Source organism: Leucoraja erinacea, chromosome 42 (genome assembly GCF_028641065.1).
Source record: "Leucoraja erinacea ecotype New England chromosome 42, Leri_hhj_1, whole genome shotgun sequence".
In the NCBI taxonomy this organism is placed as follows: domain Eukaryota; kingdom Metazoa; phylum Chordata; class Chondrichthyes; order Rajiformes; family Rajidae; genus Leucoraja; species Leucoraja erinaceus.
Genome location: NC_073418.1, coordinates 2,259,235 through 2,276,123, shown reverse-complemented (window position 1 = coordinate 2,276,123; position 16,889 = coordinate 2,259,235). Strand labels below are relative to the sequence as shown.

Below are 16,889 nucleotides of genomic sequence, written 5' to 3'. Positions count from 1 at the left end.
TGGACATGAGTGGCACACAAAGTGGGGCAGCGGGTGCAGCGGTAGAGTTGCTGCCTCACAGCGCCAGCAATCCGGGTTCCATCCCGACTACGGGTGCTGTCTGTGCGGAGTTTGCATGTTCTCCCCGTGACCTGCGCGGGGTTTTCTCCTGGATCTTCGGTTTCCTCCCACCAAAGGCGTTCAGGTTTGCGGGTGAAGTGGTTGGTGTCAACGTGAGACTGTCCCCAGTGCAGGGTCGTGCTAGTATTCGGGGGGGAGGACTCGGCGGGCCGAAGGGCCTGTTTCCACGCTGTATCTCAAAACTTAAACTGAAACCGTGGCCTGGGTTGGGCGATAAGATGCCGACAGAGACGGAACGAAGGGCCTGTTTCCGTGCTGGGTGACTGTGAGGTTCGTTTAGTTTCGAGATACAGCGCGGAAACAGGCCCTTCGGCCCACGCCAACCAGCGATCCCTGCACATTAACACCATCCTACACCCACAAGGGACACTTTGTACATTTACACCTACAAACCTGTACCATATAACCATATAACAATTACAGCACGGAAACAGGCCATCTCGGCCCTTCTAGTCCGTGCCGAACACGTAATCTCCCCTAGTCCCATATACCTGCGCTCAGACCATAACCCTCCATTCCCTTCCCATCCATATAACTATCCAATTTATTTTTAAATGATAAAAACGAACCTGCCTCCACCACCTTCACTTGAAGCTCATTCCACACAGCTACCACTCTCTGAGTAAAGAAGTTCCCCCTCATGTTACCCCTAAACTTCAGTCCCTTAATTCTCAAGTCATGTCCCCTTGCTTGAATCTTCCCTACTCTCAGTGGGAAAAGCTTTTCCACGTCAACTCTGTCTATCCCTCTCATCATTTTAAAAACCTCTATCAAGTCCCCCCTTAACCTTCTGCGCTCCAAAGAATAAAGCCCTAACTTGTTCAACCTTTTTCTGTAACTTAGTTGCGGAAACCCAGGCAACATTCTAGTAAATCTCCTCTGTACTCTCTCTATTTTGTTGACATCCTTCCTATAATTAGGCGACCAAAATTGTACACCATACTCCAGAATTGGCCTCACCAATGCCTTGTACAATTTTAACATTACATCCCAACTTCTATTCTCAATGCTCTGATTTATAAAGGCCAGCACACCAAAAGCTTCCTTTACCACCCTATCTACATGAGATTCCACATTCAGGGAACTGTGCACAGTTATTCCCAGATCCCTCTGTTCACCTACATTCTTCAATTCCCTACCATTTACCATGTACGTCCTATTTTGCTTTGTCCTGCCAAGATGTAGCACCTCACACTTATCAGCATTAAACTCCATCTGCCATCTTTCAGCCCACTCTTCCAACTGTACGTCTTTGGAGTGTGGGAGGAAACCGAAGATCTCGGAGAAACCCCACACAAGTCACGGGGAGAACGTGCAAACTCCGTACAGACAGCGCCCGTAGTCGGGATCGAACCCGGGTTCTCTGGAGCTGCATTCGCTGTAAGGTAACAACTCTACCGCTGCGTCACCGTGACCACCCAAGTGAGGGATGGGTGTGCGGGGAGGGCAGAATGTGTTCCTTAGGGGAGGGGGGGAAGGAGGGGAAGGTTTGGGTGGAGGGTGAAGGGGGGAGGGGTGGGGAAGTACATCTTACCTTGGTGAGCTCGCCCAAATGGTTGAGTGCTCCCAGAGCGTACAGCTGCTCCAGGGCCAACACCAGCGTCTCGTGGGGCGGAGGGTCCATGAAGTCAAAGTGGATCAAGTCATTGATTCCTAAAAGAAAGAGAGTGCAGAGAGAGTAGGTTAAAGCATGATGTGCAGGACACAGGACAGAAGGGGCGGCACGGTGGCACAGCGGTAGAGTTGCTGCCTCACTACGCCAGGGACCCAGGATCGATCCCAACTGTGGGTGCTGTCTGTACGGAGTTTGTACGTTCTCCCCGTAACCAGCGTTGGTTTTCTCCGAGGTCTTCGGTTTCCTCCCAGGCTCCAAGGACAAGCAGGTTTGTAGGTTAATTGACTTAGTGTAAATGTAAATTGTCCAGAGTATGTAGGGAATTGTAGGGAATTGTATGGTAGGGAATTGAAGAATACAGTTGAACAGAGGGATCTGGGAATAACCGTGCATAGTTCCTTGAAGGTGGAATCTCATATAGATAGGGTGGTAAAGAAAGCTTTTGGTTTGCTAGCCTTTATAAATCAGAGCATTGAGTATAGAAGCTGGGATGTAATGTTAAAGTTGTACAAGGCATTGGTGAGACCAAATCTGGAGTATGGTGTACAATTTTGGTCGCCCAATTATAGGAAGGATGTCAACAAGATAGAGAGAGTACAGAGGAGATTTACTAGAATGTTGCCTGGGTTTCAACAACTAAGTTACAGAGATAGGTTGAATAAGTTAGGTCTTTATTCTCTGGAGCGCAGAAGGTTAAGGGGGGACCTGATAGAGGTCTTTAAAATGATGAGAGGGATAGACAGAGTTGATGTGGACAAGCTGTTCCCTTTGAGAATATGGAAGATTCAAACAAGAGGACATGACTTCAGAATTAAGGGACAGATGTTTAGGGGTAATATGAGGGGGAACTTCTTTACGCAGAGAGTGGTAGCAGTGTGGAATGAACTTCCAGCAGGTTTGTAGGTTAATTGACTTAGTATAAATGTAAATTGTCCAGAGTATGTGTGGAATAGAGTTCATGTGCGGGGAACGCTGGTCGGTACAGACTCAGTGGGCCACAGGGCCTGTTTCCCCATTGTATCTCTACACTAAACAGCACAGGAACGCCCACAGTTAGTTTAAGAGGTCTTGACCCGAAACATCACCCATTCCTTATCTCCAGAGGTGCTGTCAGTCTAGCATCCAGCATTAAATTATTCCGGCATTTTGTGTTTAAGATGGAACTGCAGATGCTGGAAAAATCGAAGATGGACAAACATGCTGGAGAAACTTAGCGGGTAAGGCAGCATCTATGGAGAGAAGGGATAGGCGACGTTTCATCTTCAGACCACAGTCAGCAACATTCCTTGACGGACATCTCGCTCCACTGGGTGGTGAACAATGCTCGGGCAGACCAAAGAGTGCCTTTCACCGAGTTGATGACCCTCCAGCAGCACTCGATGTCAGTCTCTGAATGTGTCCCTGGGAACAGTCCGTAAATCACAGAGTCCTCTGTGACGGAGCTGTTCGGGATAAAGCGTGCCAGGGACACATGCATACATTCTCCAGACTCTCTTTGCGAATCCAAACTCTGCAACGAGGTGGGCAACCGCCTCCGCTGCTGGAGTAACTCAGCGGGACAGGCAGCATCTCTGGGGTGACGTTTCGGGTCGAGACCCTTCTTCAGACGTCTAACCCCCACCACTCTTCTGAAGAAAGGTTCGCGAACCAAAACGTCACCCATTCCTTCTCTCTAGAGATGCTGCCTGTTCTGCTGTTACTCCAGCATTTTGTGTCTACCTTCGATATAAACCAGCATCTGCAGTTCTTTCCAACACTATTTCTCTCGTTTCCGTTTCCCGTGACTAGTCTGAGGAAGGGTCTCGACCAAAACCGTCACTCTCTCCAGAGATGCTGCCTGTCTCGCAGTTACCCCAGCTATCTTCGGTTCAAAGCAGCATCTGCAGTTCCTTTCCGACACCAATATTGCCTTTGTTGGCAAGGGTGTGTATGTGTGTGTGTGTGCGTGCGTGTGTGCGTGTGTGCGTGTGTGTGTGTGTGTGTGCGTGTGTGTGTGTGCGTGTGTGTGCGCGCGCGTGTGTGTGTGCGTGTGTGTGTGTGTGCGTGCGGGGGTGCGTGCGTGCGTGTGAGCGTGCGTGTGCGGGTGCGTGTGCGTGCGTGTGTGCGTGTGCGTGCGTGCGTGTGTGTGTGTGTGTGCGTGCGTGTGCGTGTGTGTGCGTGCGTGCATGCGTGCGTGCATGCGTTTGTGTGTGTGTGTGTGTGTGTGTGTGTGTGTGTGGTGTGTGTGTGTGTGGATGGAAGGAAGGCTCTCTGCTTACCCAGGCTCTTCAGCAGTAGGACGACATTGCCCAGGTTTGTCCGCTGGATCTCGGGCACTGAAGTCTCCTCCATCTCGTGCTTGAAGGCCCAGGCCGTGTAGAGTCGGAAGCATTTCCCCGCCGCCACGCGCCCTGCCCTGCCCGCCCGCTGATTCGCTGAGGCCTGGAGGTGTGCGGGTAGCAAGCAGGCAAAATGATCAGTGCAAAAGGATCACTCTAGACGCTGGTTTAAACCGAAATGCTGGGGTAACTCAGCGGGGCAGGCAACATCTCTGGAGAGAAGAAATGGGTGACGTTTCATCGCGAGACACTTCTTCAGACTGAATGTCACCATTTCCTTCTCCCGGAGATGCCGCCTGCCCCACTGAGTTACCCCAGCTTTTTGTGTCTATCTTCGGGGAAAATGATCAGCTCCATCCAGAGATGGATAGATTGTTGACAGTACTTGCGTTAGGGGTTACGGGGATAATTAGAAGATTGAGGGGGGATCTTATAGAAACTTACTAAATTCTTAAGGGGTTGGACAGGCTGGATGCAGGAAGATTGTTCCCGATGTTGGGGAAGTCCAGAACAAGGGGTCACACAGTTTAAGGATAAAGGGGGAATCCTTTAGGACAGAGATGAGAAAAACATTTTTCACACAGAGAGTGGTGAACATCTGGAATTCTCTGCCACAGAAGGTAGTTGAGGCCACAGTTCATTGGCTATATTTAAGAGGGAGTTAGATGTGGCCCTTGTGGCTAAAGGGATGAGAGGGTATGGAGAGAAGGCAGGTAAGGATACTGAGTTGGATGATCAGCCATGATCATATTGAATGGCGGTGCAGGTTCGAAGGGCCGAATGGCCTACATCTGCACCTATTTTTCTATGTTTCTATGATAAGGCAGGAGAATGGGGTTAGGAGGGAGAGATAGGTCAGCCATGATTGCTGGGCCGAATGGGCAAATTCCTGCTGGGCCGAATGGCCTAATTCTTCGGTGTAAACCAACATCTGCAGTTCCTTCCTCCATATTTTGTGCGGCCTAATTGTACTCCTATCACCGATGATCTTACGATTCAAGACTGCAAGAATTGGGGGGAAAAAAATCAAAACTTAAAAAAAGTCTTGGATCATAAGTGATAGGAGTAGAATTAGACCACACAAATGGGTGATCTTTTGGGTTGAGACCCTTCTTCAGAGAGGGAAACTAGAGATATAATGCCCCTGAAACCTGAACGGAAACCTCTGGAGACTTTGCGCCCCACCCAAGGTTTCCGTGCGGTTCCCGGAGGTTTTTGTCAGTCTCCCGACCTGCTTCCACTACCTGCAACCTCCGGCAACCACCTGCAACCTCCGAGAACCGCACGGAAACCTTGGGTGGGGCGCAAAGTCTCCAGAGGTTTCCGTTCAGGTTTCCTAAGTGGGACAGGGGCATAAGGTTATAAAGTCATAGGAGTAGAATTAGGCCATTCGGCCCTGCAAGTCTACTGCGCCATTCAATCATGGCGGAACTATGTCTCCTTCCTAACCCCATTCTCCCGCCTTCTCCTCATAAACCCCTGACACCCAATACTAATCAAGCATCTACCTATGCAGTCTGAAGAAGGGTTTCGGCCCGAAACGTTGCCTATTTCCTTCGCTCCATAGATGCTGCTGCACCCGCTGAGTTTCTCCAGCTTTTTTGTGTACCTAAGAATCTATCTATGCCTGGATGGAGCCGATCATTTTGCCCGTAGGGTCCATACAACAATCCCACTGACATTCTCAAAGGCTGTAGTTACATTCACTGCGTCGTTGCAGCGAATTGTGGACGCAGCCCAGACCATCACACAAACGGACCTCCCTTCCATCAACTCCGTTTGCACCTCAATGTGCCCCGGCAAGACCAGCAGCACAATCATGGACCAGTCACACATCGCCCACTCCCTCTTCTCCCTTCTCCCCTCTCCCCTCTCCCATTGGGAAAAGGACACAGAAGTGTGAAAATGCACACTTCCAGATCCAGGGAGTTTTCATCCCCCTGTAATCAGGCAACTGAACCAACCCACCACAACCAGAGGGAGGTGCTGAAATCTACCTCATTGCTGACCCGTTGGTGAAGATAGATGTATAAAGGGCCATTGGGGCCATCAAGTCTACTCTGCCATTCAATCATAGAAACATAGAAAATAGGTGCAGGAGCAGGCCATTCGGCCCTTCATTATGGTGCATGGAGGAGTCCCCTATTCGGCCTTCATTAGTTGATCATGGAGAGAAGGCAGGTACGGGATACTGAGTTCGTCAGCCCTATTGAATGGCGGTGCATCGAACCCGAATGGCCTGCCTTCTATGTTTTCCCCAAACCCCGTGCCTGACTCTCCCCAAACCCCTTGAGCCCCCTAGAGCTCTATCTAACTCTCTCTTAAATCCATCCAGTGATTTGGCCTCCACTGCCCTCTGTGGCAGGGAATTCCATAAATTCACATCTCTCTGGGCGAAAAAGTTTTTTCTCACCTCAGTCTTATGGTTTATCTATCATGCTCTGTCAACCCCATTCTCCTGCTGTCTCCCCATAACCCCTGACACTGGTAGTAATCGAGAATCTGATGATCCCCGCCTTAAAAATATCCATTGACTTGACCTCCACTGCCGTCTGTGGCAATGGGGATTCCACACAGATTACCCCACAGTCCCTTATAGTAACACTGAATCGAGGATGATCCCCGCCTTAAAAATATCCATTGACTTGACCTCCACTGCCGTCTGTGGCAATGGATTCCACAGATTCACCACCGCCCTCACACTGAAGAGGGTGGTGAATAAAGATCCACCCCACCCCCCGCACCCTCCTCCTCCTGGGGTAACTCCACCAGAGGGCGGGGGAGTGACGGTACTTACCCTGGAGCAGGGAGTGACGATCAGAGACTCCATCCCCGTCCGGGCGTTGTAACTCTTCTGCTTGCAGAAGCCGGGGTCGATCACGTAGATGATCCCGTCGATGGTCAGGGATGTCTCTGCGATGTTGGTGGCTATGACAACCTGAGGTGGGGGAGGGGGGGTAGAGAATAAATAACAACACATTTGTCCGTAACAGGGCAAACTGCCATCAGATGCCGCCTAGCTCTGGGCTGAAGGTGTTTGCAGTGAATAGCTCCTAGAGGAAGCCTTTGTGCTTCAGTCCATCTTATCTTCACATGTACCGAGGTGCAGTTTAAAGCCCCATCAAACAGAGAGACACAGAGAGCTGGAGTAACTCAGTGGGTCAGCCAAACATGGAAACATAGAAACATAGAAAATAGGTGCAGGAGTAGTCCATTCGGCCCTTCGAGCCTGCACCCCCATTCAATATGATCATGGCTGATCATCCAACTCAATATCCTGTACCTGCCTTCTCTCCACACCCCCTGATCCCTTTAGCCACAAGGGCCACATCTAACTCCCTCTTAAATATAGCCAATGAACTGGCTTCAACTACCCTCTGTGGCAGAGAGTTCCAGATATTCACCACTCTCTGTGTGAAAAATGTTTTTCTCATCTCGGTCCTAAAGGATTTCCCCTCTATCCTTAAGCTGTGACCCCTTGTCCTGGACTTCCCCAACATCGGGAACAATCTTCCTGCATCTAGCCTGTCCAGCCCCTTAAGAATTTTGTAAGTTTCTATAAGATCCCCCCTCAATCTCCTAAATTCTAGTGAGTACAAGCTTAGTCTATCCAGTCTTTCTTCATATGAAAGTCCTGACATCCCAGGAATCAGTCTGGTGAACCTTCTCTACACTCCCTCTATGGCAATAATGTCCTTTCTCAGATTTGGAGGCCAAAACTGTACGCAATACTCCAGGTGTGGTCTCACCAAGACATGGAGAGTGACAGTTCGGGTCGGGACCCTTCTTCAGAGGTTCATGAATGATAGGTGCAGAATTAGGCCATTTGGCCCATCGAGCCCACTTCACCGGCTGCTAAACCTTCAAACGGGACAGCAGCTGTGGTCAGGAGCGAACCCTGGTCTCTGGCGCCGTGAGGCAGCAGCTTTTTAGTTTAGTTTAGTTTAGTAGTGCAATGTGGAAACAGGCCCATGGGCCTCACCACGTCCGCGCCGACCAGCGATCACCCCGTACACTAGTTCTACCCCCACACACTGGCGACAATTTACAGAAGCCATTGAACCTACAAACCAGCACGTCTTTGGAGTGTGGGAGGTAGCCGGAGCACCCGGAGAAAACCCACGGGGTCACGGGGAAAACGTACAAACTCCATGCAGACAACACTAAACTCATCAGGAAGGCTGGCTCCGTCCTGGGGGCAGAGTTGGATTCACGGCAGGTTGGTCTTGGAGGGGAGGATGCTCCTCAAACAATACAGCTCACCCCCTCCATGACACACTGGTCAACCTGAGGAGCACCTTCAGCAACAGACTGGGTTACACCAAGATGCAGCACAGAACGCCACAGGAGATCCTTCTTCCCTGTGGCTATCAAACTGTACAACTCCTTCTCCTTCTGTCGTGGGGTAGACAGACTCCCCCCGCCCCTCCCCAATTTGTGCACACCCACAATCCCTTCCACTCATCACTTTAACTTCATGTATCGTGTGTGTGTTTTATGACTGTTGGCAGATCCATTTCCCTCCTGGGAAAGGAGTTCTATCGTATCACATTTGGAAAGTGGTGAAATCATTGGACAAAGTCAGCATGGATTTATGAAAGGTAAATCATGTCTGACGAATCTTATAGAATTTTTCAAGGATGTAACTAGTAGAGTGGACAAGGGGGAACCAGTGGATGTGTTGTATCTGGACTTCCAGAAGGCTTTCGACAAGGTCCCACATAAGAGATTAGTATATACTTAAAGCACATGGCATTGGGGGTTCAGTATTGATGTGGATAGAGAACTGGCTGGCAGACAGGAAGCAAAGAGTAGGAGTAAACAGGTCCTTTTCACAATGGCAGGCAGTGACTAGTGGGGTACCGCAAGGCTCTGTGATTGGAACCCCAGCTATTTACAATATATATTAATGATTTGGACGAGGGAATTGAATGCAACATCTCAAAGTTTGCGGATGACACGAAGCTGGGGGGGAACGTTAGCTGTGAGGAGGATGTTAGGAGGCTGCAAGGTGACTTGGATAGGCTGGGTGAGTGGGCAAATGCATGGCAGATGCAGTATAATGTGGATAAATGTGAGGTTATCCACTTTGGTGGCAAAAACAGGAAAGTAGACTATTATCTGAATGTTGGCCGATTAGGACAAGGGGAGATGCAACGAGACCTGGGTGTCATGGTACACCAGTCATTGAAAGTAGGCATGCAGGTGCAGCAGGCAGTGAAAAAAGTGAATGGTATGTTAGCATTCATAACAAAAGGATTTGAGTATAGGAGCAGGGAGGTTCTACTGCAGTTGTACAGGGTCTTGGTGAGACCACACCTGGAGTATTGCGTACAGTTTTGGTCTCCTAATCTGAGAAAATACATTCTTGCCATAGAGGGAGTACAGAGAAGGTTCACCAGACTGATTTCTGGGATGTCAGGACTTTCACATGAAGAAAGACTGGATAGACACGGCTTATACTCACTAGAATTTAGAAGATTGAGGGGGGATCTTATAGAAACTTACAAAATTCTTAAGGGGTTGGACAGGCTAGATGCAGGAAGTTTGTTCCTGATGTTGGGGAAGTTCAGAACAAGGGGTCACAGTTTAAGGATAAGGGGGAAATCTTTTAGGACAGAGATGAGAAAACATTTTTCCCACACAGAGAGTGGTGAATCTGTGGAATTCTCTGCCGCAGAAGGTAGTTGAGGCCACAGTTCATTGGCTATATTTAAGAGGGAGTTGGGTGTGGCCCTTGTGGCTAAAGGGATCAGGGGGTATGGAGAGAAGGCAGGTACAGGATACTGAGTTGGATGATCAGCCATTGAATGGCGGTGCAGGCTCGAAGGGCCGAATGGCCTATTCCTGCATTTCTATGTTTCTACGTATCGTGCCGTGGACAGGATTGAACCCGGGTCTCGGGCGCTGTGAGGCAATGGTGACATTGTTGAGAAAGCAAGGACCTGGACAGGTTGGGGGAGTGGGCAGTGAAGTGGCAGATGGAACGAAGTGCAGCAAAGTGTGGAGTCGTGCAATTTGGTTGTAGGAATAAAGTCGTAGACTAGTTTCTAAATGGGGAGAGAATCCAGAAATCGGAGGTGAAAAGGGACTTGGGAGCGCTGGTGCAGGATTCCCAAAAAGTTAATCTGCAAGTCGAATCGGTAGTAAAGCAAACTCAATGCTAGCATTTATTTCAACTTGGCTTGTCTACAAAAACAGAGGTCATGCTGAGGCTCTATAAGGTGCTGGGTAAAACCGCATTTGGAATATTGAGAGCAATTCTGGACACCATATCTGAGGAAGGATGTGCTGGCTCTGCAGGGGGTCCAAAGGAGGTTTACAACAATGATCCCAGGAATGAGTGGGTTAATCTAACCATATAACCATATAACCATATAAATTACAGCACGGAAACAGGCCATCTTGGCCCTACAAGTCCATGCCGAACAAATCTTTTTCCCCTTAGTCCCACCTGCCTGCACTCGTACCATAACCTCCATTCCCTTCTCATCCATATGCCTATCCAATTTATTTTTAAATGATACCAATGAACCTGCCTCCACCACTTCCACTGGGAGCTCATTCCACACCGCCACCACTCTCTGCGTAAAGAAGTTCCCCCTCATATTACCCCTAAACTTCTGTCCCTTAATTCTGAAGTCATGTCCTCTTGTTTGAATCTTCCCTATTCTCAAAGGGAAAAGCTTGTCCACATCAACTCTGTCTATCCCTCTCATCATTTTAAAGACCTCTATCAGGTCCCCCCTTAACCTTCTGCGCTCCAGAGAATAAAGACCTAACTTATTCAACCTATCTCTGTAACTTAGTTGTTGAAACCCAGGCAACATTCTAGTAAATCTCCTCTGTACTCTCTCTATTTTGTTGACATCCTTCCTATAATTGGGCGACCAAAATTGTACACCATACTCCAGATTTGGTCTCACCAATGCCTTGTACAATTTTAACATTACATCCCAGCTTCTATACTCAAAGCTGTATACTCAATCTATGCTGAGTGTTTGTCAGCACTGGGCCTGTATTAGCTAGAGTTTAGAATAATGAGGGGAGATTGAAAACATACAGAATAGCAAAAGTCTTGGATAGAGTGGATGTGGAGAGGATGTTTCCATTAGTGGGAGAGTCTAGAACGAGAGGTCATAGCCTCAGAATTAAAGGAAGTTCTTTTAGGAAGTTCTTTTAGGACGAGGAGAAATCTCTTGATTCATAGGGTGGTGAATCTGTGGAATTCTATGCCACAGACGGCTGTAGAGGTCAAGTCAGTGGATATTTTTAAGGCAGAGATAGATAGATTCTTGATTAGTGCGGGTGCCAGGGGTTATGGGGAGGAGACAGAATGGGGTTAGGAGGGAGAGATAGATCAGCCACGATTGAATGAGGGACTGGACTCGGCGGGCCGAATGGCCTAATCCTACTCCTATTCCAAAGACTACTCACACCGATGTAACGGACTGTTCGAACTACTTCCCTCCGGCAGACGTTACAAGGCCTTCTACGCCCGAACCTCCAGACTCAAGAACAGCTTCATTCCCAGAGCTAAAGCGGCTCTGAACCGGCCCTGCTGAGTGCCCCCACCCCCCCTGGACTGTCTCCCTCGGATGGTCACGTCGCACAGACACATCTGCACTTTAGTCTGTTGAACTGTTTTGACTCTTTGACTACAATCCATGTTCTCGGGATATCTAAATCTAAATCCAAATTTTATTAGTTACTAGACCAAGTACAGACCCATTGGCTCTGCTTCCCCAACGCAGCCGTTCCCTACCCTTAGCCCCCACGGGAGACGTGGTCCACCAAGTCAAGCCGTTCCCGCAGTCAGCAGTGCGGCTGTTTTTAAATGGCGTCTTTGAGGCGAGAGGCGGGCGCCAGTAGCCGTTATGGTCACTGGCCAGCAGGAGGTGTGAGTGGGGGGGGGGGGGGGGGGGGGGGAGGATTTGATTAAAAATGTGTACACAGACACGACGAAATTTAATGAGGAGTGGATACTTGGAATGAAAAGTGAAATCTCGGTGGGCGGTGCGAATCTCGTCAGCAGCGGCCTCTGCAGTCTGTCCGCGTTTTATTATTTTTTGTCTATGTTTTTATGCACCGGGAGCCCGCGGGTCCCTGGAGGGAGACCGCTTTTCAGGGCTCTCGCAACGGCGACTTCTCCCGCCTGAGTTGCGGGGTTGAAGAGCTCCTGGAGCGGGGCCTACATCACTGCCCCGCGCGGATTGGAATGGCCGCGGGACTCTGTGAACGCACGCCGGGGGCTCTAACAGCAAGACCCGGTGTGCGACCTCGCACCACCCGGCGTGGCTTTAATAGCCGCGGGACAATCGCCATCGCTAGCCGGGGGCTTTGACTTTGACTCTGACATCGGGGGGGGGCGGGAGAGTGCAGTGGAGAGATAAGTTTATTTGGCCTTCCATCACAGCGATGTGATGGATGTTTATGTTAATTATGTTGTGTCTTGGGTCTATTTGTTTGTAATGTATGGCTGCAGAAACGGCATTTCGTTTGGGCCTCAAGGGGTCCAAATGACAATTAAATGTATGTTATCTTGTATACTTGGAATGAAAAGTGAAATCTCCAACGAAATGGAAAAAATGTCGACGTTTCTGGGTCTGGCGTTGGCGTAGCAACGAATCAAAGGCTGGCAACCACAAGTCAGGCAGAAACACAGCCAGCCAGCAGCCACAGAGTTTTAATATTATATGGATTTATGTTATGACATCGGATGGAAGCTGCGTACCAAATCTCGTTGCGCTTATATGCAATGACAATAAAAGATATTATTATTATTATTATTCTTTATGAATTCTTGACCGTGCTGCCCTCACGTTCTGCATGGACTCAGCTCACCTTCCGGGCACCCGGAGGGGTGGGCTCGAAGATCTTGGCCTGCATGTCGGAGGGCAGGTTGGCGTAGATGGGCAGCACCAGCAGCTCAGCGATCTTGGAGCCCAGCCGGCGGCATCGCTCCTGCAGCATCTCGCACGTGGTCTCGATCTCCTCCTGCGGGCCGAGGAAAACCAGTCAAGCCAGCAAACTATTTCCCTCCGGCAGATGCTACAAGGCCTTCTATGCCCGAACCTCCAGACACCAGGGGTGGAAGAAGGATGTTATTAAAAATGTGTACATAAACTTGGCAAAATTTAATAAGTGGATACTTGGAATGAAAAGTGAAATCTCTACCGAGGTGGAAACATTCCGGGCGTTTGTGGGTCTGACATTGGCATTAACCGCGACTCATTGGGCTGTCCATGGTCGGCGCCCTCCTGCACACCCGAAACGTCACCCATCCTTTTTCTCCACAGATGCTGCCTGGCCGGCTGAGTTACTCCAGCACTTTGCGCCTATCTTTGGTATAAACCAGCATCTGCAGTTCTTTCTCATAAGTTCCCAAGTGATAGGAGAAGAATTAGGCCATTCGGCCCATCAAGTCTCCGCCACCATTCAATCATGGCTGATCTATCTCCCCCTCATAACCCCATTCTCCTGCCGTCTCCCCGTAGCCCCTGAGACCTGTACTAATCAAGATTCTATCTATCTCTAACTTAAATATAATAGCAAGTGAAATTGTAGGTTGTTTTGAAATTGAATGCAGCAGCAGCAAAAGTACAGAATTCAGAGATTGGAAGTGCAAAGGGACTGGTGCAGGCCAGGTTTGGAGGGATATAGACCACTGGCAGGTGGGTGGGGCTAGTGTAGATGGGACATGTTGGCCGGTGTGGGCAAGTTGGGCTGAAGGGCCTGTTTCCACTCTATGACTCCAGGTCAGTGCGCTTCAACTCCGCCACCCCCACCAACTCATGCACCATCATTAGCATGAGCCGCAATATCAAATCTTAGGTAGACACAAAATGCTGGAGTAACTCAGCGGGTGAGGCAGCATCTATGGAGAGGAGGAATGGGTGACGTTTCGGGTCGAGACCCGTCTTCAGACTGATATCAAATCTTAGATTGGGCATCGAGCGCCTAGAAACAAAGTAAAACTCCACGTTTTGCCTTTCCTTCCAAACTACTGCTGCTGCTCCACAATTAATGGTTAGTGTAAAGGGCCTGTCCCACCAGCATGCGATTGCATGCGTCTAGCGAGATCAAACGTGGTCACTTGAGGCGTACGGCCTCGCGGGGCCGGTCACACTTCGATTGGTGGAGGCTTATGGAGTTGTGCGGGGCTGGTCCCGACATCGCGGGGGGCTCCAAAAATCTTGCACTGTCGAAATTCCCGCGCACCAACGGCCTGTCGGCCCACAGGCGCATTGAGGGCGTACGCAGCGTCTCAACGGCGTACGCAGCATCTCGACAGCGTACGCCGAGCACGTGGCGTTGCGCGTTGACGTCACCGCCCGGCGCCATGACGTCACCGACGTCCAAATTCAGTCGGCCCGCCTCCTGCCCAGCTGATTGGTGAGTTCGACGTAAGTTACGTCATGCGCGAACTTTGCACGTACTTACCGCGTACTTTGCACGTACTTATCACAAACTCCGCTTCCTTTTGGTCGCGCTAGACGCATGCGACCGCATGCTGGTGGGACAGACCCTTAAGTCTTTGCAATCTGCATGAGTCTAAATGGATGTTGCATGCTCAGCCCCCAGCCTGTAATTCTGAAGCTCTCCATTAGATGTCAGACTGGACCATGGTTCAATGGTCTGTTGATTGTCACGGGCACCAAGGTACAGTTGAATACAGTAAACACTGGTTACGAATAGAAGGAATTGGGGGGGGGGGGGGTTCTGAAGAGGGATCTCAACCCCAAACATAACCCCTTCCTTGTGTTTAAGAAAGAACTGCAGATGCTGGAAAATCGAAGGTACACAAAACTGCTGGAGAAACTCAGCGGGTGCAGCAGCATCTATGGAGCGAAGGAAATAGGCAACGTTTCGGGCCGAAACCCTTCTTCAGACTGATGGGGGCGTTGAGAAGAAAGGAAAAAGGAGGAGGAGGAGCCCGAGGGCTGGGGGAGAGATAGGAAGGGGAGGAGACAGCAAGGGCTAACAAATTTGGGAGAATTCGATGTGCATGCCCCCAGGATGCAGACTCGCCAAGCGGAATATGAGATGCTGCTCCTCCAATTTCCGGTGGTGCTCACTCTGGCCATGGAGGAGACCCAGGACAGAGAGGTCTGATTGGGAATGGGAGGGGGAGTTGAAGTGCTGAGCCACCGGGAGGTCAGCTTGGTTAATGCGGACCGAGCGGAGGTGTTCGGCGAAGCGATCGCCAAGCCTACGCTTGGTCTCACCGATGTAGATCAGCTGACATCTAGAGCAGCGGATGCAATAGATGAGGTTGGAGGAGATACAGGTGAACCTCTGTCGCACCTGGAACGACTGCTTGGGTCCTTGAATGGAGTCGAGGGGGGAGGTAAAGCAACAAGTGTTGCATCTCTTGCGGTTGCAAGGGAAAGTGCCCAGAGAGGGGATGGTACGGGAGGGAAGGGAAGAATTGACAAGGGAGTTACGGAGGCAGCGGTCTTTGCAGAAGGCAGACATGGGGGGAGATGGAAAGATGTGGTGAATGGTGGGGTCACGTTGGAGGTGGGGAAACTGACGGAGGATTACTTGTTGTATGTGACGGTTAGTGGGGATGGGGAGAGAGAGCAGCAGTGTTGCGGGGTATGGAAGAGGCCTTTCCTTGTCTTATCCTCAGTTTAAACCAGCATCTGCAGTTCCTTCTTACACACTAAAGTTTGCATATTCTGTTGTGCTGCAGCAAGTAAGAATTTCATTGTTCTATCTGGGACACGACAATAAAGCACTCTTGAGTCAGCTGCAAGAAAATAATCTCACGGTGTGTTTGTAAGTGACAATAAAGTACCATCTAGGTGACCCCGCTGAGACACGGACCCAGGAACACTTACCTGGCCGGTGAGGAACACCAGGATGTCGCCCGGAGGCTGGGTGACGTGAATCTGTAGGACGGAAACCACGCATGCTTCTAGATAGTCCGCTTCCGGGGCCTGTGGGCAGAGCAGAGGGGGCGTTAGAGCAGCAGAGGGATTCCCATTTCACTCTGGACCAGTATATGGGGGGGGCGAAGGCAGGAGGGACTAGTGTAGCAGGGACATGTTGGCCAGTGTGGGCAAGTTGGGCCGAAGGGCCTGTTTCCACACTGTATCACTCTATGACTAGTGTAGCTGGGACATGTTGGCCGGTGTGGGCAAGTTGGGCCGAAGGGCCTGTTTCCACACTGTATCACTCTGAGATTAGGGTTTGGTCACAAGGTTATAAATGATAGGAGCAGAATTAGGCCATTCAGCCCATCAAGTCTACTCCGCCATTCCATCATGGCTGATCTATCTTTCCCTCCTCACCCCATTTTCCTGCCTTCTCCCCATAACCCCTGACACCCGTACTAATTACAGCTACCACTCTCTGAGTAAAGAAGTTCCCCCTCATGTTACCCCTAAACTTCAGTCCCTTAATTGGGTATTAATGGTGGAGTAGCAAGATGGATTCAACAGTGGCTGAATTGGAGATGCCAGAGAGTAATGGTGGATGGTTGTTTGTCTGTCAGGTTGGAGGCCAGTGACGAGTGGGGTGCCACAGGGATCTGTGTTGGGTCCACTGTTGTTTGTCATGTACATCAATGATCTGGATGATGGTGTGGTAAATTGGATTAGTAAGTATGCAGATGATACTAAGATAGGTGGGGTTGCGGGTAATGAAGTAGAGTTTCAAAGTCTACAGAGAGATTTATGCCAGTTGGAAGAGTGGGCTGAAAGATGGCAGATGGAGTTTAATGCTGATAAGTGTGAGGTGCTACATCTTGGCAGGACAAATCAAAATAGGACGTACATGGTAAATGGTAGGGAATTGAAGAATGTAGGTGAACAGAGGGATCTGGGAAT

The 16,889-nt window shown here is 49.9% G+C and overlaps 1 protein-coding gene across 1 annotated transcript in view; it reads right to left on the bottom strand.

The window, feature by feature from the left end:
• Positions 1-1,654: 1,654 nt before the first annotated feature.
• dhx16 (DEAH (Asp-Glu-Ala-His) box polypeptide 16) overlaps positions 1,655-16,889 on the bottom strand; it is a gene marked incomplete at its 3' end in the record, with an annotated part of 43,228 nt that continues 27,993 nt past the window's right edge. Inside the window, exons 12-16 of the mRNA XM_055664667.1 lie at positions 15,900-15,998; positions 12,898-13,050; positions 6,851-6,991; positions 3,994-4,156; positions 1,655-1,773 (exon numbers count right to left, since the gene is read on the bottom strand). Of these exons, the coding sequence (XP_055520642.1) occupies positions 1,655-1,773; positions 3,994-4,156; positions 6,851-6,991; positions 12,898-13,050; positions 15,900-15,998 (675 nt within the window). The remainder of the gene's footprint in view (positions 1,774-3,993; positions 4,157-6,850; positions 6,992-12,897; positions 13,051-15,899; positions 15,999-16,889) is intronic.